General features: G+C 43.4%; 1 protein-coding gene across 3 annotated transcripts in view; it reads right to left on the bottom strand.

Annotated features, from left to right (window-relative positions):
• Positions 1-26,238, bottom strand: part of ndst3 (N-deacetylase/N-sulfotransferase (heparan glucosaminyl) 3) — a 119,780-nt gene that overhangs the window by 44,870 nt on the left and 48,672 nt on the right. For 2 of the 3 annotated variants that reach the window (XM_037765006.1, XM_037765004.1), the window contains exons 1-2: positions 6,745-7,169; positions 3,677-4,954 (exon numbers count right to left, since the gene is read on the bottom strand). In XM_037765006.1, the coding sequence (XP_037620934.1) occupies positions 3,677-4,669 (993 nt within the window). In that variant the 5' untranslated portion in view covers positions 4,670-4,954; positions 6,745-7,169. Of the gene's footprint in view, positions 1-3,676; positions 4,955-6,744; positions 7,170-26,238 lie in introns of those variants that run through there. The other variant, XM_037765005.1, reaches the window with a different exon arrangement.

Here is a 26,238-nt window from a genome sequence, read left to right as displayed (position 1 = left end):
ACATTCCTCAGTGCAATGCAGTAGAATAACATCTGTCTAGCTGGATGAGATGTTAAAATAGGTTTTCTGCTCAGTCTTAAAGGCAAAATAGCACTTTATGACTTATTAGGCCAAATGAAAATAGTAATTATTTGCCAAATTAAACAAAGTAATGAGAGTGCAAAAGACGCCCCACTGTGTCTTTGGAAACGCATGTTTTGATCTTATTTAGCCAATTATTCCTTGCAACAAAATAAAATATGCAAAATGCAGGGGATGTCCTCTGACAGGATGATGGACAATCTAACATGCACCCACACAAACATGAGGAGAATCTGCATACAGCAAAGCTACACAGAGTATGAGGTAACTGTGCATACCACTGAGCCACTACCTTCCTTTACATAAAATGTTAAATATAGTCCACACACCCTGATGAAGACTTATTGAGTCGAAACGCGTTGGTGGGTGTTATCCATGTCTTAATAAAGGATTTTTAATTCACAATCAGCCTCGGATATGTTCCAATCTGCCATCCTATACCGAAGACTTCCTTTCAAAGTAAGCTGGACATCTGTTCTTTATTTTTATTTGTCTCTGTTTGAGTAAAAGCAGCCACAAGAGCGCGCTTGTATCTTCTGAGTTCATATACAGTACGTGTGTGTTCACATGTGTGTGTCCTCAACTTAGATGACACCGCTTCAGAAAGCACCTTGTGGAGGCAAAGAGTGGGATCGAGTTGAGAGAGAGGTTTAGGGAGGAATACAAATAGGCCGGAGATACTGATCAATGGCTCGGGCGAGGAAGGTGAGTGGAGGAGGAGGAAAGGAAGAGGTGATAAAGAGAGATCTGAAGACTAGAATGGGACACCTCCCTAACGACCACTCCGAGGCAGAGGAGTGGAGAAGAACGAATTAAAAAACACAAGCACCGGCACGCGCGGATCATTGATGGGAGTTTTTGACTGGCGTCATCCCTCATTTTGAGAAATGTCATCGGCGGGGTGCCTCCCTGTGAATCATTTTAATAGAGGGAATACAGCTGTGTGTGTGTGAGTGTGTGTGCGTGCAGACGGGAGGGGGTGTAGGTATTGTTTGTCACCAGATGAACTCGTGGGGTGAGACTAATGAAGAGTGCAGAGAGAAGGAGGGAGGCATTTTAATTGGCCTCTCTCTCTCTCTTTCTCTGTCTCACTCCTCTCTCTACTTCTGGAGGGGAGAACAGGAGATTGAATGTTGGCTTTGCAGAGGTAAGAGGGGATTTCTAACATTGGCACCGCAAATGCCTTGTCCTACTAATTGGTCAATAACACATCCTGTTGCATACTTTGATGCAGTGCTAGACATAAGCTGTTTTTTGCAGCAGGGATGGGAGAGGATTTACATTTTCACATCATTTGTGTGTCATTCGGGATGATTCACCGCGATATGTTTGCGCCGTTGCGTCTTGTTACTGATATTTGCTTTTTGCAGAATATTTAGAATGAAATATTATTAGATGTCTTGATAAAGTCAGGATGAAATCACTGAAGAATGCAGATTTTTTTTTTGCTAAGATTTTACACAACCTCGACTTGACTTTGTGCATCTTGCTTTCATGATTTAATAATTCCCTGGATTTCCACACGCATCAATCATTCTTAATAAAAATGAAGGGGCATCTTTTCAAGCTGTCACCTTCACCCAAAGCTAGATGTACATTTGACACCTAGTCATCCCACATGAGTCATCCGTGAAAGACTTCCATTTAAGAGCCCCATCTGAAAACTAACCAACAGGATTTACTAATCATGCAATCCCTGCATCGTGACGGCGATGTAAGACTTTTGGACTAAATGATAGTGAAATAAAATTCATTGATGCACGTGATTATGAGCATACATGATTTACACAGTTGTCACTTAAAATGCGCCTTGTTCAAACTGTAATCTGACAACTCTACCTGGAGGCTCTGCATCTCTGAGGGGAGGGTTTGCTACAAATCACCATATTCCTGCTCCCCTCCTCTGCTTCCCTATTTCCCTTCAGCATTTTGTTTCTCTGAAATCGCAAAGTTAGCTGCTAGCTCTTCCCCTAGGCGCCATACTCCACCTTCCCTTCCCTCCCTCCAAACTCTTTTCCCTCTAGTTCTTCTCTGCGATTGCCAAGAGAGGAGAAAGAAGAAATGTGGGAAGGAGTGTTTCAAATGACATCACTCTCTTTTTCTCTCTCTATCTCTCCACCTCTTCCTCCATCCCCATCTCCCTGTCCTTCTGTTATGGCACTGGTTCATCCTCATGTATATTTATGCTACAAAGCTGAAGAGTCAGGCAGACTTAAAATGAAAACTCCAACTAGAGAGCGCTTGTGTGCTCATTTTGTCAATGTGTAAGTGCAGGGGGGTATGTGTGCACTCTGTGTGTGTGTGTGTGTGTGTGTGTGTGTGTGTGTGTGTCTTTTATCCCTTTTGGATTCAAGCATCTTTTTTATATTCACAGGTGGAATTCCTCTCCACTTCACCACCCACTGCCCTCCTGTTTTCTCAGCCTCCCCCATTCCTCTCATCTCCTCCCCAAGTTTCAGCCACGGACAGGTGGCTCTGGTTTTTTTTTTTTTTTCAGCGCTTGACGGGACAGGTGTCAACCATTGACGGGATGTGACATTCTAATCTAAAGTAGTGATTCAGAAAACACCCACCCACAAAACACACGCACACACATACACTTCCCCATCATGTATATTCTGTGGCTGCAGCGAGACGGGCAGACGGGGATTAGCTCATGCACATCAGCTCAGAGCGGCATAAATCTCACCTGTCTTAAAGCCCCAAACACACACACACACACACACACACACACACATGAAAAACCCACCACACACAATTTGTTTCTCTTGAACAGCCCCGAGTGAGGACGCAGAGGGAGAATGTGACCACTGATTTCAAACAAAATTCCTCTTGCAGAAGCGTTTTATCCACACTCCAGCAAACCCGAGAAGCTCTTTTTCCTCCCCTCTTTTTACAAAAAAATATTAAATTCCTACAGAAATCAGGGTTTAAATGCATGTGAGTGTGTTCAAATGCTTTATCTACGAAAGTGCACGTCTGAGTGTGTATGTATGTGTATGTGTGTGTGTGTGTGTGTGTGTGTGTGTGTGTGTTTGCTCATGCAAGCGTGTGTGTTGAAACAATAGCTGTCTTGAGAGGCGGGCTGCATGGCTGACTCTCCTTTAGTTTCCCTAAGAGGAGGAACGTGGGAAAAGAGGAATAAGTGCCATTCATCTTTTCACTGGCTCATTCACTGCCTCGCTTTCTCTCTTTCACTCCACCTCTTTGTTCCCTTAAATGGCCTCTTTACTTCTGGCTAAACCTCCATTTGAGATAAATACCCTCTCGCTGTACCCCAACACATATGCACTCGGTACACAACACGCACACACAGACACAACACGCACAAGCTTTTCCCAAACACCACACTCTCGGTGCACCCATGCCCGAGCTAAAATCCCCGAAATACAGTCCAGGTAAAAAATCTTTTGCTGAGGTGTCTGCAAACTTACACAACAATAAGTAAACAATTTCCACCGCTGCACTGCCATCAATTACTGTTTTAGAGGTTGATAGCAGAATGAAAAATCTAATCCGACATCACTGACCCCACATGAATTCATCCTCTCTATTCCACTCTCTCTCATAATCACACACACATCACCCTCAGTACCTTCACATCCTTGGCGTTCATGCGTGTCCCTTCCTTCCCCACGAAAATGTCGTCTATATCCACCAGTATGTGCCGGTCCAGACCCAGAGTAAGCTTCCTGTCTGTGAGGTAGGAGATGGCGTCCACCAGGATGAGTCTGTGGAGCCAGTAGCCCAGTCCCTGGCCAAATAGCACCCTCCTCACCCCGTCGTAGAGTCCCATGTCCTGCACCACGGTGGCATGGAGGCCTGAACCAAAGCCAGGCCCTGGATTATCGCCACTCCCTGCTCCTGCTCCCTCCTTGGACCGTGCATGCAGCACGGCCTGGTAGGTGGAGTGATTGGAAGAGAAGGAGGTCCAGTCCTCCCCAGGTAAAGCCCCTCGATCAGTGCCGGGCTTGGTTATGTGGAGGAGAGGTGAGCTGGACACCACACAGCAGTCCCAAAGCGCCTGGTTGGTCCTGAGCACCACCGGGAGGCCTCGCAGTTTGAGGAGAGGTGGCGAGTTCTCTGTCGAGCGGTAGAAGCCTATGATGCCCACTCTGTACTCAGTGCAGTATTGATGCAACAGCTGTCTGTTCCATGTGTCCGCATGTGCATACTTTAATAGGTTTTCATAAATGATGAGTGAATATCGTCCGCGGCCTTTCTCTGTCAGCGGCGGGAGATCGCCCTTCCCCGAGGCGATCTCCATGCGAAACTGGAAGTGTGCTGACTCCAATATAGCCACAATGTCCTGACCTAGCTGTGAGTACTGGGACTCCACAAGCACCAGCACCACGGGGTCGGTGTGGACGTGTGTGTGAGGAGGGTTAGGGGGGTACGGGTACGGGAGCTGATGGTACGGGGAGAGCGGCTGGGAGCAGGCGGGTTCGGGGGATTGTCCGAGCTGCATGGAAGGCGAGGAGTTCGTAAACAGGAAGTAAGCAGAGAGGAGGAGGGAGAGGATACAGCAGGAGGCCAGCAGGAGCAGGAGCCGACGTAAGTGGCGGCGGAATCGCACGGCCACCGTCATCGCGAAGTTGGAAGGAGGAGGAAGAGATGCCCTTTTTTTGAGTTTGCTGGAGCCTAGAGAGTGTGTAGCACAAGTTTGGGGGGTTTGAAAGGCCCAAGAGATTGTCTCTGAGAAAAGAGCAAAGCCACTCAGGGGTGTGTCATGTCACCATGGCAGGTGGAGAAGGGAGCTGCGCCGGACGTTGGGGAACAAAGGTCTTCATTGAGGGAAATGCAGTCGAGGTACTCTCCTTCTAATCCTCCCGGAGGAATCACATGCAGAGACGGAGGGAGTGATGATTAATGCCTGCAGAGAAAAGGGGGACAAGGAGAAAAGAAGAAAGAGTGAATTTGTCGGGCAAGGTTGAACAGTATGCATCGGTTCTCTGTGAACGTGCTCGCGGGTGTGCGCGTGTGCCTAGGTTGTGCCACTCTGGGGAGTGTGAGGGCACAGCTGGTAACTACAGAGCTGATTGAAAACAACTCGCATCCTTAGGGCTTATCCAACCTCTGCCACACACACACACACACACACACACACAAAGTGACATCCCAGTTAAAAGCATAAACACAACACAATCCTCACAAATAACCAACAGCTGGTTGTGTGTTCATGTGGCAGTGTGGGGAGGTGGATGGGAGCTCAACTAATCAGTCCCCATAAAGCTCTACAGAGAATTCCTCTAATTGCGCGAAACTCTGTGCACTTCTGTCCTATTTCTGAACCTAATCATCTGAAATACCACAAAATTAGAGTTGGAATCCTTTCGCCAGGAGCGCTAATCTGGGGGGAGCCCATGACAGAACAGAGGAAATGGAGAGCAAGAGAAGAGTGCGAGAATAAGAGAGACAGAGCAGAGAGGAACAAAATGCAATGAATTATAGAAAGAGACAAAAAAGACCAGGATTAGCATCTTAATGTATGTGCCGGGAGCCAGGGAGAAGAAAAGATCCCACAGCATCTCTTTCTCTCTCTTTTCTCTCTCTACGCCTCACTCTCTCCCCCTCTCTCTGTCTTTCTACACCCCCTCTTTCTCTCCTTCTGTCTGTTTGAATATCAATAGTCTTCCCTCACGTTCCCCATCCTTCTCTCCTTGTTCCTCGCCTTCAGAGAACACACGCAAAGAGAAGGTCATAGAGGAGAGGACAGTCATGTTCCTTAGATATGATACCAAAAGAAGGAGAAGAACATTTTTTTCTTTATAGCCAACACAGAGGAGAACGTAGTCTTTTTTTTGTTAAATAAAATGCATCATCTTAATTGTACACTAATTATGTTAAAGAGCTTCTGTGGTGTTGAGAGTTTTATGAGCCTATACTCTACTAAGAAAAGGTAGCGTGCATGAGATTAATTCAAACTGATGTTTTGAGATTTAAAATGAGGAAAACAAACGTGACACACAGCTGAGTGTCTCAACTCTACTGGAGGTGAGTTTAACCTGTTACTGGAGGTTTTGCATGCATGTGTGTCACTATTAGGAGCCACAGGAGGGCGCTGGAAGTGGATTAACACAAGAGACTTCACATGGAAGTTTTCCTCTTGTCATTTTAATAACTATTGTAAATAAAGCAATATGAAAAAAGCTAAATATAAGCCTTCTTAAAGTTGTTTTTGATGCATTTTGTGCAATGGAAAAAAAGCTTTAAAATTTAAAAATTTAAATTGTAAACCAAATGTGCTCAACTTCAAAATCAATTGTGTGCCATTTTTTTTTGTATTTAAGTAAGTGATCAGGTCATAATAATGATAATAATTGTTATTTAGAGCTGCAATCATTTTTGAAAAGCCACGAGAAAAAAACATAAATGTTAAAAAAAATGAGATTTACTGTGAATTGAGGTGTAAAGTATATCATAAATAAATAAAACAGGAGGAAAAAAGCAAAAAAATAAATAACAAATCTAGTGTACTATTGTGTTTGTGCAGTTAAATCTCTAATGGAAAAGAAAAGCAACCTGCAGCATAAAACATAACAAGCTGAAAAATGAAAAACTCAAACTAACATCAGATTAATCCCACAGACTTTTTTTTCATCCCGCTTCCTGCAGCTGAAGTTTCTGCTAAAGAAAGAACCGAGCACCGACTCGCCCACTTACCTCTATCCGAGGCTGAGGCGCTGCCGTGCGGCGGAGCGGCGTGACGGCAGAGCGGTGATGCTGCTTCGGCTTCGGGTTCGGGTTCGGGTGGGTCCGGAGCTCCGGTCGTCTCGGTGGCGCACCGCTCCCGTGTGTTTAGGATGCTCAAGCGTTGTGCCATCTCCTCTCTCTCTCTCTCTCTCCCTCTCCCTCTCTCTCTCTCTCCTCCACTAGAGCAGCAGCAGATGCAGGCAGCCGGAATGATCCTCTCTCCTCCCCTCTTTCATCATTCTTCTCTCCTCTCTCTTCTCCTTTAATCTCCTCCTCTCTTTAAGGAGGAGATCTCAGCCAACAGAGTGTAGTAGACGGAGGAGCACCGAGAGCTGCCCGGTAACGACTGGCTGCCGTGCGTAAATGCTCCGGTTTAAGAAAGAGAGAGCGCCTACACGAGAGAGAGAGAGAGAGGGAGAGAGACAGAGAGAGAGAGAGAGAGAGAGAGACAGAGAGAGAGGTGGTGGAGGGGGGGGGGGGAGAGAGAGTGGAGAGAGAAAGAGAGAGAGAGAGAGAGAGAGAGAGAGAGAGAGAGGGAGGGAGAGAGAGAGAGAGAGAGGTGGTGGAGGGGGGGGGGGAGAGAGAGAGTGGAGAGAGAAAGAGAGAGGAGAGAGAGGTGGTGGAGGGGGGAGAGAGAGAGAGAGAGAGGGAGAGAGAGGTGGTGGAGGGGAGAGAGAGAGAGAGAGAGAGGGAGAGAGAGAGAGGAGAGAGAGAGAGAGGTGGTGGAGGGGGGGAGAGAGAGAGAAAGAGGAGAGAGAGAAGAGAGAGAGAGGGAGGGAGAGAGACAGAGAGAGAGGTGGTGGAGGGGGGAGAAAGAGAGAGAGAGAGAGGGAGAGAGAGAGAGAGGTGGTGGAGGGGGGGAGAGAGAGAGAGAGAGAGGGAGAGAGAGAGAGTGGAGAGAGAGAGAGAGTGGAGAGAGAAAGAGGAGAGAGGGAGAGAGAGAAAGAGGAGAGAGGGAGAGATAGAGGGAGAGAGAGAAAGAGGAGAGAGAGAAAGAGGAGAGAGGGAGAGAGGGAGAGAGAGAGAGAGAGAAAAAGAGGAGAGAGAGAAGAGAGAGAGAGGGAGGGAGGGAGAGACAGAGAGAGAGGAGAGAGAGAGGGAGAGAGGAGAGAGAGAGAGAGGGAGGGAGGGAGAGAGAGAGAGAGACAGTGAGAAAGGAGAGAGAGAGGGAGAGGAGAGAGAGAGAGAGAGAGAGACAGTGAGAAAGGAGAGAGAGAGAGAGGGAGGGAGGGAGAGAGAGAGAGAGACAGTGAGAAAGGAGAGAGAGAGGGAGAGGAGAGAGAGAGAGAGAGACAGAGAGAGAGAGAGAGACAGAGAGAGAGAGAGAGAGACAGAGAGAGAGAGAGAGAGACAGAGGTGGTGGTGGTGGAGAGGTAGAAAGAGAAAGTGAGAGGAGGGGTCTCGGTTTGATTGACACAAACAGCCTTTTCTTTCTCGGGCCTCAGCGATCACGGGCCCCGGTAAAAGCTCACGGCCCGTTAGTTGGTGTTAGTCGGATGAGGGATGTCACGCACGGTTACGCACCGGTGCAAGTTAATGGCGCGCCTTCTCTCTCTCGCCCCTTGCACAAGTTGTAGTACTCAAGGATCAAAAAAAAAAAAAAGGAGAAGGAAGTGGAACACTTCTTGTACTATAGCTGGCGTAAAAAGATAACTGCATTTCACATAATCAAGAATGGTATCAATCATGGGAACGAATATCCAAGACACTATTCATGCGTGTTCACCCACACATGTGAATGAGCCCCATTAAGCCCACTTCTGTAGGACGTCAATCAGCCAGACCCGGCCTGTCAATCACACCGTGTTTTTAACTTGATTAGGTGTTCCCTTCTCCCTTCCTACTAGTTCATCAATCTCTCTAACCTATTTGCACTGACACACTCTCTCACACACATCTCAATGGAGCTGGTGGGCCCCTCATTCACATTGTAATGGCCTTACAATGGAGCTTATTTAGTGTGTGAGTGTGTGTGTGTGTGTGTGTGTGTGCGTGTGCATACGGTGTGTGTTTGTTAGAGAGAGAACATAAGTCTGAAGTGGTATGAAGAAAATGTAGGAACCCGTAGAAAGACAGACACACAGTTGTGCCGTCAGCTCTCAGAGAGAGAGAGAGTGATGTTGGGGCTGATTGTGGGCTACATACAATATTAAGCACGTAGGCCCCATATAAATGGATGGATTATGTGCCTCTATATCTTGTTTTCTGGTTGTTATATTTACACAAAATTGATAGTTACATTTTATTTTGGGACTGGGAGAACCTCCAAACTCCAGAATATGTGAAGAATTTAATAGCCCTTCATCCTTTATTTCTTCTTCTGTGGTCCCTACTATAAATCTCCTTCCCCTCTCCCCTTTTCTACAATTATCCTGCGGGAGAGGTGGGTGTCATTTTTTTTGGCTCATTTATTATCCTAATCCATCCCATTATTTCTGTGTTGTTTATATTTTTTGTTTCCTACAATGTTATAACGTCTATCCCAACCTGTCAATATACTGATTTCAACGAACTGGCATTTAAAAATAGTTGTTTTAAGAGTGATGGTTTGTGTCCACTGCAGGCTCCGTCCTTTCCACGCTTCCCTCATTGTATATGTATGTAAGCAGCCGTGCAATGCATTCTGTTACGGTGGCAGCGTGATTCGAGAGACGGGGCGCCCGCTCCTCATTTACATAAAGTTGAGGTTTAGGCTACTTTATGCAAATCACAAGCGTCCGACACGACTCGGAAACTCCGGAGAAACTTTTAAACTAAGCGTTGTCGATCCATAATAAAGACACATTCAGCAACTGCATGGCTTATTTTCTAAAAATATTTTTTAAAAAAATTTATTTCTCACAGAAAATGTTTGCAGAAACACATTTCGGTGAACTATTTTCGTGAAATAAGAGGAGAAAGAAACGAGCCGCTGTGTTGGTTCCGGTTTGAAAGGGAGCAGCAGCCCACGAGGGAAAGCGTTCATCCAATCAGATGGGGAGAGCCTTGTTTCTAGTGGCAGCCCATCAAGCGTCCAAGGCTGGGAAGCGAAGCGATGCCTCACGATAAAAAAAACACCCCTGTGGACATGTCGCATAAATGCTGCTGGCTTAAAGTTACGGCAAAATAAGATCATTTCCGTTTGTATACTGTATTCGTTTGTGTAGGAGCTGGAGCCGGCAGTAGATTTAACACGGAGGTTCTGTACCAACACAACGCAGAAGTCCACCGGTCACACAAACGCATACAGACGGTGCACATAATGAACACAGAGCGTTGACAAAGAACCATTTTCATACAAGTGTCATGTTCCCTTTTACTTAGTTTGAAAAATGTACAGCCTCACTAGAAACCCTATTTGTGGCTCTCAGTTAACGTAATGACTAAGCAGCGGTGCTGAGCTTGAATGAAATGTAACAGCCAGAATATCATGCCCTACAGAATGCAATCCAGAGATAATGAAGGCCTGGATTGGAGTGCGATTGTGTTTGTATGTAAATTAGTGTCAGTGGGTGAAGTGTAATTAGAGAGGCTGTTCATCCATTTCCTCCAACATTGCGAGCTAAGAACCACTTCTGCCATGGCGCTAGTTGGAGACAATAGGTCGGGAATGAAAACCAGACAGCTGTGCATTGACTACGATGTGGATGTGTTTCCAAGCGTGTTTGGTAACCATAAAGATAATTAATACCAGCAAACAAAAGAGCTGTAACTGCTGATAAAAGCTGAGAAAGAGAGAATGCATGTAAGCATATGGTCACTCTGAACACAAACCTATGTACAGGCACGCAGCAAGGCCAGGGTGCAAGCACACAAAGCACAAACATTGGCAAGCGAGTGCAGAGACACAAGCGAAGCCTGTGCAGCCACTCGCACACATGTGAGAGCACACACAACAAAGGGCTAGAGATGTGAAAAGTGTCGGAGCTGCCATGTTCGACTAGCACTCTGACAGTTAAACAGAGGAGAGCAGGAGACAAACGAGAGAGAGAGAGCATGAGAGAGACAGAGAGCGGGGAGAGCGCTTGTTGTCTTCATCAGAGGCTTTTTGTTAAGTGAGAGATAAGAGAGGAGGAGCGACTGATTCCCCCCCCCTCTCCTCTCTCTCCCCGCTGAGAGCTAAATGGTGGCTCTGTTAGTCCTGTTTCCGAGGCCTGAAGAGAGCAAATGGAGCTCGAGTGTAAAAAACAGGGGGAGAGAGACATTATCATCGCGATGCATCACATCATCCCAGGAGTCAGGGCAGGAGGCATCCAGACAGTGCAACGCTCACGCTTTTACCCCCCTAATTAAAAACAAAACAAAGCGTCGGGCAGATTGTTGCATTCTCGCACAGCACTGAACACACACTAGATAGACCCTGAGCCCTGGCACTAATAATGATTCTCTTCTCTCCTGGCTGTTTCCACAAAGAGCAGGATCTATTGCTCAAACTAGCAGCACTCGGAGATGCATCAGCTCTTTGCCTCCCACAGTGTAAACAACAACAAGCGCGAGCTTTCGCTTAGGTGTGTTGGATGCTTGATGCTGTTGCTATTTTAATGATTCCTGCTCCTTCTACTCTGTGTGTGTGTGTGTGTGTGTGTGTGTGATCGAACCACCTACCTGCTCCTGACCCCTCCCCCCCACCCCATGCCTGGAATCGTTGATAGATAGATATTCTCTTAAGAGCTCCGAGGCTAAGTGAAAGCTGTCGTCCTCCCCCCCCCCCACCGCCACCCTACCGCCTCCTACTCCTACTCCTCATCCCCGAGCACATTAGAGGAAATATCTTTTGGACAATCAATACAGAGCTTACAGATTGATAAAGCAATGATAAACACACATGTACACACACACACAGAGAAAAGTCTAGTGTATAGAATGACCAGACCCAAATCAATCTATTACTGGAATGCTGCCAATAGCAGGATTACCATAGCAACGTACACCAGCAAACTATACTCTGCTATGAATAAAATCAATTCTTTATTTAGCAGTCCCAGATAAACTACTAATTTTAATCTAATCCATCCCTCAGTATAACATGATACTCTTATAGAAGGCCTCTATATGCATTACTTTGATACAAAGAAAAAAAAAAAGCATTTACAGTGAAAGTGGAGCTGGATTTAATTTTTATGTTATGTAGGACAATTTATTATGGCTGCTACTAGCTGCTTTTTTTCATTGTCAATTAATCTGTAGATTATTTTCTTGATTAATTGGTTAGTTGTTTGGTCTATAAAATGTCAGAAAATTGTGAAAACTATTGTTTAGTCCACAACTCAAATATATTCAATTTACTGTCACAGAGGAGTTAAGAAACCAGAAAATATTAGGGATGCACCAATCTGACTTTTTCAGATACCGATAGCAATACCTTTGGGTATTGGCCGATACCAGTGTTTAATTAATATGCCTCACTGTGTGGAAGTGACTGGGATCTTTCTTTTATGTGTAAGGCAACAACAGGCTTGATTTAAACATCAATTTCCTAACTTTGTAAAAATGTAACAAATAAATACACAGATATAAATTTATTGAATTGTTATTTATTATTAAAATAATAAATCGTACCCCAGCAACTTGGTAAAAAAATCTTTAAAATTAACAGGAATTACAATTCAGATGTAAACCTTTTTAATGCAGCAACAAATTGGTCAAAACTTAAACAGGAATTAAAATGCCAGTATATAATGTGTATAGTATATAAACATAGAATTGAATTTAATAGATCTGCCCCATTGTCACCGATATCCAATCCAGCTATGTGAGTTAGTATCGGCCAGATACCCGATCCGGTATCTGTTTTGGTGCATCCCTAGAAAATATTCACATTTAAGAAGCTTTCATCAGAGAATTTTCACTTTATAAAAAAAAAGACTCAAACCAATAAACCACTTATAAAAATAGAAAATTAAAAATTAATCATTGCAGCTCTATAATTTATACATAGAAACATCTCAACAGTAAAATTAATAATACGAGCAAAACTTTTATAAGAATGAACAAACCAATAATTTTGCATTAAATATTTTGCATTTGTTTTTCTCCATCAGTTAGTTTGAAAAGTTATTAATGCTCTGTCTTCTCTTTGTGTTCATATTTTTGTCATCGTATGTGTGTTTCTGTGTGTAGAACTCCAATAGAAACAATTTCAATCTATCTTTATTGTCACTGGAATCATTCATACACAATGTGCTTTTGTGCGAAGATGAAAGCAAAGCAAGAAAACAAAAAAATCAATGTGTAAAGGATTGTTAGTTGTGGTAATACAATGAGATCAACACTATTTAGGCCAGGACAAAAAAAAAATAAAAAAAAAATCACCATGTATCTACCTACCAAACATATACGTGAGTAGGAACATACTAGAGTGTTTTGGTATACGTGTGTTTTTCTGTGTGACTCATTGAAAGACAGGATGTGGTGCGCCAATAAGAACATAGTTTTTGATCTATTCAGGAACAATATTGCCTCCACACAAACAGAAACACACATAAATGCGCACACATACCCGCAAGATCATGCTTGACACCCACACATCTCTGTAAACAACCCAACACTCCCACACTTTTACGAGCCACAACACACTGGCAGGCTTGCTGTTAGAGTGACAGAGCGCACCTTCATTTCATATCATATCAACACTTCATCTCAGCACTGATTACGAGTGATGCTTCTGATAGGTACCAATGCACGGAAAAAAAGGCTAAATGTACGCAAGAGTGTTTAAGAAAACAAAACAGGAGTCTGTGTGGAACATAAGTGCTCGCAGCATCATATGGTTTAGATGAGGATTTAAAAAATAGGAATGAGTGTAGAGAGAGAGAGAGAGAGAGAGAAAGGACGGGGGAGGATGTCAGAAAGCACAACAGTGATCAGATTGCACAGTACTCAAGGGAGGGAGGGGTAAAGTGATCTATCTCTGTCTCTCTCTGACCTTGTTCACTCTCGCCAAAAACCTGACTTACAACCCCAAACTAAATATGATACCCTCTCTCTGTCTCTCCCCTCTCTACTCCCCCTCCTATCTCTCCCTGGTAATAAATCGCGCTGTAATTACCAGGCAGGATCAATAACAGTCACATCACTCCTCTCCTCTGCTCATCTCCCTCGTCTGCAACTGACACTAACGTGTTCATCCCTCGCTGTGTGCCACCGTTATAGATCCGTGAGTGATAGATTGCATCCTGTTTCGTCTGTGCACACACGAACACGCATGCAAAACACAGGTACACACTTAAAAGGCTGCACACACATGGGGGGGATGAGCCCATGCCAACACACTCACAAGCACAAGTACGAGAGCTGGACGCCACAGGGGGGAGGCCATAGGTCTCAGTTGCTATTGGAGACGTCTCTTCAGCTGAGCAAACCAACAAAGAGTTACCGTTCTCTCCCAGAATAGCTCGCTCGGCCCCCCCTGTCTAATGAAATGGAGGACAAGGATGAGCATCACATGGGCAGTCACGCAGTGTGAACTTGGTGAGTTTGTCTTTGACGGAGAGAGACGGTGCATGAATGTGTGTGTGTGTGTGTGTGTGGTGTGTTCGCAGGTGTGCGCATGTGCATGGGTGTGGTTTCAATGCATAATCATGCGAGCGTAATGATGTTTAATAGGAAATTAAAAATATCCTGGAGAGCAAGAGCAATTTTCACACCTCAAAATCGCTGACTTGTAATATTCTCTCACACCCACACTTCCATGCACACTTGATGGGTGTGTGAGTGTGTGAGAGAGCGACAGAGTATGTGTGTCCATCAGCATAACACATCAGCATGAGGGAGAACTGGGATGGTTCAGAAGAGTTAATCTCTTTTTTTCCTCCTGCATATGTACCGGTATATGTATATAAATTTGTACGTATGTCAGTGTATATAAACGGTATATGTATATGGGTATATGTACGCGCACCATCATTCTGGCCTACACTTTTTGAAAAGTATTTTATTTTTTTTAATTTAATTTAATTAAATTTTCTTTTTTTTCTTTTTATCCTTTATTCTTTTCTTTGTTTTTATTCCTGTTATTATTTTCTTTATTTTCCTCTAATTTACTATCATTTTTTCTTTTTCACTATAGAATATATAAACACTGTAGTAATGATATAAGTATGAACAACATCATATGTTAGCAAAATATATAAAAAAGGATGGTTTGACATCAACATTCATTCATCTGCAACTTTCAGTGGAAACTGTTTAACATGAGAATATGAACAGAAGATGTTTTGCAAGTTAGTGTTGCCATCTAACTCTCTATCACATGTTTAAATGCCATAACTTTATTGACTTTATTCATCTTATTAGCAAAGCTCACTCACAACTTTAACGCAGAATTCACACCAGAGCGGCGGCAAAGTGCGGCCTGAAGCAAGCTGCCGTGCGATGTCTATGAAGAGCTGTGGCAGTCACTCCTGAGCTCAGCGAGCTGCGGCCGTTTGATTCTGTGGCAAAGTGCAGCCAAACTAAAAGTTGGGGAAAATTAAATTTTTAGCTGCAAAGTGCGGCCAGAGAGGACCAACAGCCAATCAGTAAACAGATCCTGTGACTCCTGTGACATGTTGACCAATTATTACCAAGAATTTCCTCCCACCTGAAACACATGAACACACCTCCCGTCCGCAGAAAATTTTTATTATTGAGACGAGCCGCACTTCGCTGCTGCTTGGTGTGAATTCGGCGTAAGGGGAAAGAAAATCTTAAATATTCTTGCAGCAATCACATTTGTACAGCCCTTTTACTGTTTGCTTGTGTGTGTTGGTAACTAACTAAACAAAGATTCTGTTTTAAAAGCGCAGCTCTAATCAGGGACAGAGTGTGTCTTGGAGTGTTTTCCTTAGTGTCCTTAGTAATTACATTCGTCTTAAAAATCAAGCCTTTTTGGTGGACCAACACAGGTTTTCAGTTAAGATTTCCTTATTGCCAATGCAAATAATAACAGAATTTGGCCCCAATCGTTGATTTCATAAAAAAGAAAGAAATAGAAAAAAGTTTTAAATATTAAATATTTCCCTAAATTACAAAGAAAAAGGTATAAAAGTAAAAACTTATCCTCCTATCTGGTGCATATAAATAATATATATGTGCAGGTAAATTACTATAAGTAGGTGTATAAATGTACAATACAGTAACTCTCTGATGTGTAGTGATATAGCGTATTGTGGCTTTTGTTCTTTCTGACTGGGTGGCAGATGTGGTGAGAGAGTTAGCGGTGGTGAGCAGCGTTCAGACAGGTGATGTTGCCTGAATCTCAATCTGCAAACAAAGACGAAGTCGGAGTGGGCTGGGTCTGGAGAAATTTGTATCTCTTTCAAAATGTTGTAAACATCCTTGATGTCTGGAGGCTGTGATCCCATGAAACTCTGGGCAATTTGTATCGTGTAGCCTATTTCATTTGTAACAGAAGAAATATATGCACCCAGTCAAAGCAACATAATAAAAGGCAATTTCCACTATAAACTGCAGTATCCTAGAAATTACTCTCACATCGGATGCTTCCGCACCACACGGTTTACCTGCAGTGCCAATGTTCAATGCCAAAGCAGAAAAAGAGCGGCATTTGTGTAGAGAGTAGTAAAAGTACGGGTTTGGAGGTCAGGATGTGGAGTGGGCATGTATGATCATTAACACTGACTGCTTTGAATGGAAGCATTTACCTTATATTTACCCAAAGTAACCTCAGGCTCACCATCATCACAATGTTAACATTACTGCACAAAGCAGCCAGGCTATTAAATAAGCGTTATCAGCCGCTATAAGCCTACTATAGGGGCCTACTACACCTAGGCTTTATCATCTATTCACATGGTAGATTACCAAAAATAAGGTATAAAAGAAGACAACCGTGACCTCTAATGACCGTAGTAATTATGACAGGAGCAGAAGCAGAAGTCTAGACAGCATGAAACAAAACACTGGTTTTCACCCAGGAGACCGGACAAAAACACAGGGGACCGGAGTTTGCATCCCCCGGGAAACCAACAACGTGTAGTTGTCTTTGTGTTCGTAGTTATTTTAAGCCAAAACACTATATTTTTCCTGAAACTTAACTAAATGGTTTTCTTGTCGAAACCTAAAGAAGCCATTGTTTGTGTTAAAAAACATTTCATTCAGTTTTACATCATGTTAGAACGTGTTTAGTTTCACTTTCGCTTTTACAATGTAGTAGGTGTAGTAGGCCCCTATTGACCCACGTCTATGGTGCTTATAGCGACTGATGACGCCTATTTAATGGCTGGTTAACACTCAAATCGGGTGAAGCAGCAACACATTCTTTATCAACACTTTTGCTTGCTTAAGGAAGCAAAAGAGTTACTGTACATACTTTGCTCTTAATTTTGGTTTATTCTGTGTCCACTTTGATCAATGTGTTTTTATTTTTTATTTTTATTTTCTTGAATTGTTTGTTGCAGCTGTGCAAACTGTACATCTGGAATAGGCCACTGTCCATAATGCTTTTTAAACACTAATGTGTTAACATATTCATTTTGTATGGTCGAGTATGAAATACACAAGTCAGCACATGAACTGGATGGAGATACTGTGGGCCGCTAGTGAGTTGATCAGATAGTCCTGACTTGTCAGGTTGCTCCTGTCCTGGCTGACATCGGCAATAAAGTCCACTTAAAACTGAGCCAGCATACTGAAAGCGACACATTTCGCAGCACATTTGTAGTTTCACGCATCAAAATCAAGCATAAGCCCAGTAGGTTCACACTTCACTAGCTGAGATATTTTCCAAGTCTTGCTATGGCTGATTCCACACAACCCTCCACAACGACTCGCCCGTCTTTCCTGGAGAACATGAAGGCATCAATGTGTGGAAAGTTACAGATTTCAGCTTTAAACAGGGGACTAATAATAGTCATAGAAGGAGAAATCCACCATAGCAGACACAGAATTACCGGCTCCTTCACCAACAGCAGCCTCAACGGGCCAGAGTTCAAGACGTTTTACTTCTGATTAAAGAGTCGCTCCACCGATTTTACATATTTGAACCCGTTTACTCGCCATGGGGAGTACTACTCGGCCCATGAAAAACAGCTGTGTAATGTCCTCAGTGGCTTATCTCAGTTTTGGGCTTGGGAGACCACACATTTGTATCAAAAAGCCTGTGTTGTAAACTATGGACAGGAAGTTGAAAGATGTGGGAGTTTCAGGGAGCTGCAGGGAAAAATTAACTAATGATGTTAGAAAAGTGGCATAATGGGAATTGTAGGATCTGGCTTTTTGGATCTTCACCTATAGTAAAGACTAAAAGTCAGGAGTCAGGTCCTCTGCTGCATCGATTCTGACCATTCCTCTTCTTCTTAAATACAACTCTTGTGAATCCCCCAACTTTTTGGAGATGCAATATTAAAGGATAGTTACACAATTGGAGGATATCCATTTGATTTGACTGCTGAAGCCTCATATTAACTTTAGATAAACTTCAGAAAGTATTTTTAAAACAGAACGAGAACTGTGGATTTTGTCCCCTATCACTACCATTTTAAGTTCAGAAGGGATCCTTTAATGGCCAGTATGAACAGGAGGAATTATTACAGCGAGCAAAACCTGTTTCAATGTTTAAATGGGCACCAGAATATTGTTTTAAAAATTGCTTATCCTTTAAATTGCTGTAGATTACTTCTTTAAGGGTTGTAACTTCCATCATAGACCTTTTGTACCCGTCTGGTCATGGGAGTGGGCAAATATGCTGCTTTATGCAAATGCATGTATATACTTATTATTGGAAATCAATTAACAACACAAAACATTGACAAATAATGTCCAGAAACCCTCACTGGTACTGCATTTAGAATAAAAAATATGCTCAAATCATAACATGGCAAACTGCAGCCCAACAGGCAACAACAGCTGTCAGTGACAGTCAATTATGACAAACTGCATGTGATTATCATAAAGTGGGCACGTCTGTAAAGGGGAGACTCGTGGGTACCCATAGAACCCATTTTCATTCACATATCTTGAGGTCAGAGGTCAAGGGACCCCTTTAAAAATGGTCATGCAAGTATTTCCTCGCCAAAATTTGGAGCATTATTTCTCTCTGTTTCGCGACAAGTTGGTACCAATGGATTCCTTCGGTTTTGTAGTTTCATATGATATCAGTATCCTCACTCTAGCCTAAAAACTGAGCCTGCTGTTGCGTTAATGCTTCAAAATAATTAGCGGCATTAAAACGATTTTGTGTTAACGGGTTCTTTGCGCGTTAACTTTGACAACCCAAATTTTGATGTTAATAACATGTTTGAAACTGCTGGGAGAAAAAAAACGTCTCCCTCAAAACATAGTTGAGAATGCAGTTTAGTTGTTGTTGTAATTATGTAGGAGACAGAGTTGTTTGTACCGATAACCCAAAAATTGGGCAGGTGTTTGCTGCCTATTTGTGCTAATGTCCACACTGTTTAAGAATTATAACCAACTGGGGAAGAAAGAGGTAGAGGTAGATGAGGCAGGTTAGGCTTACAGCCAAATTGTTATATTACTACATTATCTCAACTACACCAACCATGCATTGGGGTTTTAATACTGAAAAATGTATTTTCCTTTATGTACTTGTTTGTGTCTTTAACACTCACATGGGTAAAGATATGAGAGATGAAGGGCAGGCAAAGAAGAGCTAAAAAAAGGTGAAAAGAAATGAGTGAAAAATGGAGGTGAGAGAGACAGATCCTCTGTCTTGTTGAAAATGAAGGTGTACATCTGGACACACGCATGCACACACACACACACACACAAATAGGATGAGACCTGCAGAGAGTGTATGATTAACTGTTCTGTCAGAACTGAGAACTCTCTGGGGCGGGAAGGGCAGAGGAGGGGGAGGAACGGAGCGTAGGAGAGGATGAATTGGAAAGGGATGGAGGAGCATTAGGAGGGAGGCTGAGGTCTCTGGGGTCTCTGAAGGGAGGTCTCGTGGGTTTGGGGAGCCAAGCTAGAGCCAACTGTTGCTTCTGCAGCACTTGTGTGTGTTGCTGTGCAAGAGAGGGTGTGTTTTTGTGAGTGGTACCTCTCCCATGACGACGTCTGCAGAACCTCCCTTTGCGGACTATCTTCCTTGCAATCTATATGCAGAATGGGCACTGCAGTATGGAATGCAGTTGCTGATTAGGTGAATGATTGTGTGTGTCTGTATCCGTGAGTGTGTGTGGCCCTTATCACAATTCTGCAGTGCAATACAGTCAGAATGGTCAACTGAATCTCCCTCTTTCTCAGCAAATCAGAATGGCAAACGTGTAGCCGCCGACACACACACACACACACACATATATATACGCAGCATGACTTCTCTATTTTCTCCCATTCGTCACAGGACTTGTTGTTCTAATGCCATGGATAGGTCTGCGTTCAGGGTCCCCATGCTGTGCGGCTCTGCTCATAATGACTGGCGTCTCAACATTTCTCACCGACAGCGGGGGTTATAAGCTGACGGTGAGAGGTTGATGGAGAAAGTGGTTGAAAACATATTTAGCGAATACAAACGTCCACATTTGTAGTTGATGTAGCTTCTTGTTATAAAAGCAGTAGTGGAGTTATGGTGTGTCTTTACATGTGGAGCGGTACGGGGAGTGCTTTAAGGTGGCTGAACATATATATAGCTCAAAGCTCAGAGGGAGAAGGGAAACTAATCTCTGGAAACCTGCAGCCAGCAGAGAGAGCGTGGAGATTATATACAATACGACCCCAACCCCCCAAACACACACACAGACGTCCACACTCACAGAAAAAAAAACACAGCTTTGTGATTCATTTAAACACAGTTGATAATGCCACTTTCTTTATCTTTCAGTGTTTAATCTATTTGTGTCCTTTGGTGGAAGTGTTCTTTGAGCTTGCTTAAGCACAACAGTGAACAAAGTTTCAAAATCGGTCAAACCGTTTGGCTGAAAAGTGAGTTTTTCTTATCATACTATATCTAGTATTTGGGCACATGGGACGACTGCTTTTGCAATATACTCCATTATTATGCCGTGCAATGCATTCTGGTAGCGTGGCAGCATGATTTGAGAGATGGGGCGTCACGTTGGCCGTTCCTCATTTGCATAAAGTTTAAATCTAGGCTACTTTATGCAAATCACGGGCGTCCAACGCGACCTGCCGCCTCTGGAAACTCCCGAGAAACTTTTAAACTAAGTGTTGTTGAGCCAAAATAAAGAGAGATTCAGCAACTGCGTGGCTTATTTCTCGCATAAAATGTTTTCAGAAACACATTTCGGTGAACTATTTTCGTGATATAAGAAAAGAAAGTTTCCAAACGAGCCGCCATGCTGGTTCGGGTTTGAAACCTGGGAGGGAAAGCGTTCGTCCCATCAAGCGTCCAATGCTGGGAAGCAAGGCGATCCCTTGTCATAAAAACGCCCTGTGGACATGTAGCATTAGTAGGGTGACCAGATGTCCCACTTTACAAGGGATTGCACAGCATTTTTATCCCTTGTCCTATGTCCCACATATTGGCTCTAGTTTTCAAAAGTCAAACCACTGCAGGACAGATGCTTTTTTAAAATCTGGCTTTTATCCAAAGGCTGTGAAGAAAGCAAGGAAGGCTGTCATCACGACTGTGTTTTCTCTAAAACTGTGCACACGTGGGTCAAATGCAGGTTAACATTTCACAGACTTTGCTATGCTATGCCAAAAGGAGAAAATTGCGAGTCAACGCAAAGTCACAAACTATGCAAATTTAGGCGGAATTTGATGGAAACGACCACAAAGAAAAGGAAGAGCAGCTACAACAAAGACTGTAAAACTACTTATAGGAATTTATAAGCCGGTGGAAGGCCATTCTCAGAGTTTTTTTGACAGAAATTTTCCAGTTATTTTTTAATTTCACACAGGGAGAATACGACATGAAGCGACACAGTTCAAATGAGTCTCACAAGAAACGTGCGGCTCAGAAAGAGATGTGCCGATCTATGGATGCATTCTGGCAAAGCATAGAGATGTTACAAGATAAGGGGCAGAATAGAAATGTTTATTATTTAAGTTAGATAGAAAAAAATTGTAAACAACCTCTCTACCTTGGTAAGGTGGCCCACATTGTCCCACACAAACATACTCTTTTTCCCACTTGTCAAAAACTGACAATAACCTGACATTTTCAGGTGGAATTTCATTCATTCTCACTGTGCAATATCATTTTTCACTTGTGCAATTTTGTTAATAGTCTGTTTATTGTCAATACTGTATACTGCTCCTAATTTTATACTTCCTTCTATTTAAATGGTTCATATTTTGTTACACTTTGTTTAGCTCTTTTTTACTGTGTTAGCTGATGCATCTTGTTTTTATCCCCTTTGCTGCTGTACACTGCAAATTTCCCCACTGCGGGACTAATAAAGGAATATCTTATCGTATTTGGTTTGTTGGGATCTGATCCCCCTAACCATTAGATACTTGCCCAAAGTATGTCCATATAGAATTTCAAGACTTTTGACCAATCAGAACAAATGTTGTGGTATTGTTCCTTATCATACTAAATATAGTCCTTGGGTAAATATGGGCAGAAAACAATACGAGACAAAACTTAACACATTGGTTAAAAAATAGTGCGTTTACACTAAAATGAGACAAATAGCATCTCCCCGCTTCTCTCTCTCTCCTGCTGTGTCTGCCCCCTCACAAGCTTTTCCTCCATCTACCTACTTCCTCTCCGCTGAAGTGTCTTCTTGCACGTAACTAACCACAGACTTCCAAAACACTTCACCCCACTTTAGATCCAGAATAGCGCAGTCCTACACGGTTCTGCTAGTCGCCGAATGTCGCTTATGAAAGGGTATTGTTTGCCCACTTCAGCTGATACGGCCTCGGCGCTGTAAATCACCAGTTACTACTTAGCTTACTAACACTCCATTCAGGAGCCCGGCACAATAGATCCACAACACATTCATTCACCCACTCTCCCACTCCCGCCCTCCTGCTATTCAACTTCACTCTCCTCCCGCGCTCTCCCTCTTTCTCTCTCCTCCCTCCTGCTACGCTAAGCTGTTTTCTCTCCTTCCCCTTCTTTCTTCTGTATTTCTCCCCCTTCCCACTTCCCCCCCTATCAATTCTGCCATTCTAGTTCCTGATGAGGTTTTGTCTGTTGTAGGGGCCAACAGTTTCCCATGCACCTGCCAGGTCGTAGATATGTCAGAATGCACACACACACATACACACACACACACACACACACACAAAGTCGGCTTTAATTCATCCTCTAGAAGCTCAAAGAATTTGCCCGTCTTATGAATTAATTTAGCAGATTCCATCTGTTACTAGTGTGAGTGTGAGCCATTGTTGTGCTTTGACAGAGACACAGAGAGAGAGAGAGAGAGATCCAAACTGCACCGCAGAGAGAAGCATCACTTCTGATTGGTCTTGACATTTCAACAATCTTTTCTTATTGGCTGTGGCACTTCAAGAGTATGCAGTTTCACTCCCTATCTGTTGGGTGTTAAAGCAGCGATAACCACACACAAACTCCCATATTCGCGCACAAACACACGCGCGTGCGAGGAACACCAGCGTCGACTGTCAGACGCAATCACCTCAAAGTATGCTCTACGTCCATGCAGCGGGGCGAGAGCAAGGAGGGGAGAGAGAGAGGAAAGAAAGAGAGAGAGATGCCAAGCAGTGATTTATGACCTGAAAAGACAGATTAACTCCACTGGCTGCCTAACTGGCCCTGAAACAAGCTGAATTACAGCCCAGACCAGGAGGAGAGGAGAGGTAGAGAAATGGAGGAAAAATGAAACTGAAAGGTCAGTAGTATGGCAGGATTGAGAGAGAGTGTAGACGACGACAAGATGGAGGAGCAGATTGGTATGGAGGAACTCAAAAATGAAAAGGTCAGAGGTAAAGAGGAAAAGATAGATTGAAGACTGCAGGGGGACACGGGGATCGAGAGGGGTGACTATTGTCCAAAAAGAGACACTGGAAGATGTGGATTTTGTATTTGGCCCTCGAGTTTGTGTGATCTGATGAACCCTATCGAGCCATGTGAATCGGATATTATCAGATTCCATTTCCTGTGCATGCTGTGAAAAAGCAGGGTTAGGGTCAACCCTATTTCACCTGCTACGTGGCATGAGGTGAAAGGCCAACATACAATGTGTGAGCAATTCACACAAATCATTTGAAGCTAAAGCCCCCCCTGATCCAACCCCCAGCCCAGCATCCCCCCAGTGAGCTGCACTGGAAGGCAATCTTCTATTCAGAGGAGAGAGGAGAGAGGAAAGCAAAGAAAACCGATTTCAGATCTCAGTAAAGGGAATATAGACGTGGTGCTTTACTCATTTGACAAACAGTCTTAATCTGACTCATATTACGGAGGGAAGCTAAGCTTTAGCTCTCTATGCAAATTAAATGGAGTCGCTGGTGGACAACTGAGGAGTTCAATCATGGCACTTTGGTAAAAGTGGTCCAGTCTTGTATTTTAAATGATGGTCTTTTGACTGAGACACACCAGCATACAAATAGTCAAGACCAAGTCATTTAATGGAATCACCACAATCAGTGGTTTTGCTCATGAAGGCAAAGTATGAAGCATGAAGGTCAACTTTGATGAACGGAGAGCCGGAGAGTCCAAAATAGAGGAAGTTGGAGAAAGTCATGTGCTGTGTTTCACAATCCACTTTTATTCAACCTCCTCTGTTGCAGAATAAACTCTTCCACAAAGCAGAGGAATGGTTTGCAGACAGTTATGAGTTATGCTCGATGTTCAATGTTGCAAACACGTGTTTTGAATGACTTGTGTGAACTTACTGCCCCATATGCAACTGAGCTATAACAAGCTCGCTAACTGACAATTAGCAAGCAGTTGGAACGGATGTTCCCCCTGGTGAATGAATCTCTATTGAATAAAATAATGAAAAATCCTGAGCCCTCTTAATCACTCGTCCCAAACCGGCTCAGGGGATGTGACAAGGAGGGAGTCCACACAAGGTTATTCTTAAAACCAACACAATTTATCAAACTAAAAGTAGTGCATGAGTGTGTGGCATATGTTCTGCGGAGGTTTTGCAGGAAATGCAGCAAGGGTGGACGGTAAGTGGACGGTGAGCTGTAGGAAGGTGGAGAGGCAGTGAGCAACATGGAGCAGCTTCTATAGCCTGGAAAGGCCCAGGTGAGCTTAATCACGCTAACGACCCTCCCGTGTCAGCCAGCTGCCTGCTGATTGGCCAGAACAGCCTCCAAGACAGAGGGAGGGGCGTCACATGCTCATCTATCAGACTGTTTACATCTGCACAGTAATCTGCGTTGCTAAATCTGCAGCTCTTGGGTTGTTCTAGCACAGGTTATTCTGTCAACTGAGACAGGCAATCATGTTAAAGATTAAGGAAAGTACAAACTTAAGCTCAGACCACTAGTAATCCTGTGATACACAGGGAATTCAATTAGACAGAAGGAGAGACATGTGAGAGCAGCTTCTTAGCTGTTGTTACACTCTCACATTGACATTGGGTGTTAGCTGTGTATATTAATATTAAGCCTGGTCCCCCCTTTGGCCCTAACTGTGGCAAATATTTTCATAAGGCGGAACAAAAATTAAATAAATGCCGCACCAAAAAAGGAAATGATGTTGTATAGTCGGAGCATTTAGGTGATGGACACACTGGATTTTGAGCAATGCGCGGTCTCCATGGATGTATAAAGATAACTGGATACAGCGTTGGAGGCAGGCTCCCGTTCATTCCTATGAAAGTGAAGCCAAAATGGCTCGACTGCCGAGTGACAAACCGGGATCTTACGGTGCTCTTGCCCATAGAGCCCATTAACTCCGCCTCACAGCCATCGGTCTGGGTCTCATTCACATGAACGGAGGAAGGGAAATAACTCTGGATTCAGCTTTTAGTGCATTTTAGGTCTTTCCCAATGTAAGTCTATGGGAAAAAGTATTTTTGTGACGGACACAGAAGTTATAATTCCACCGTTTGGCCACTATGTAAAACTTGCTTCCAAGCCCAGAGCTCTGGGGGCTTGGCGTTCTCGCTGACTTGAACGACCTGGCGTGTTTGAAGTACCTCCAAAGTCTATCCTTGAGATCAGGTGAGCCATGTTCATGTTCAACTGTTTCAAAACCTAGTCAATTGACCTAGTCATCAACCTATCGTACATTAAAAAGGTGATGTTTTTCATGAAATTGCCATTGTAGCTCAATGTTATTCTGTAATATAAAATGTAAAGTTTGCCTTGGCTAAGATGATCTGATGTAACGTTATCCATATCCGCTGGTAGACCAGCACCTTTATGTTGTGTAATTTCATAGTATAACCTACACCATGATATTAGTTTCTGTTTTTCAACATTTATATTTATTTATAACATATGTTCTGTAAATGGCAACTGATTTGACTATGGTATTTCTTTTCTAAGTTCTTTCTACTTCAGAGAACAGGAGTATGCAATGGTTTTGAAAAGCAGTGTGGGAATTATACGTACATACTGGGCCTACATACTTTTGAACACAAATTATTATGAAACCATACTTGTAGTATGTTACCATTATGGTAACCATGC

Source organism: Sebastes umbrosus, chromosome 3 (assembly GCF_015220745.1).
Source record: "Sebastes umbrosus isolate fSebUmb1 chromosome 3, fSebUmb1.pri, whole genome shotgun sequence".
Classification (NCBI taxonomy): Eukaryota; Metazoa; Chordata; class Actinopteri; order Perciformes; family Sebastidae; genus Sebastes; species Sebastes umbrosus.
Note: the sequence above shows the minus strand (reverse complement) of the source record. Positions and strands in the feature narration are given on the sequence as shown.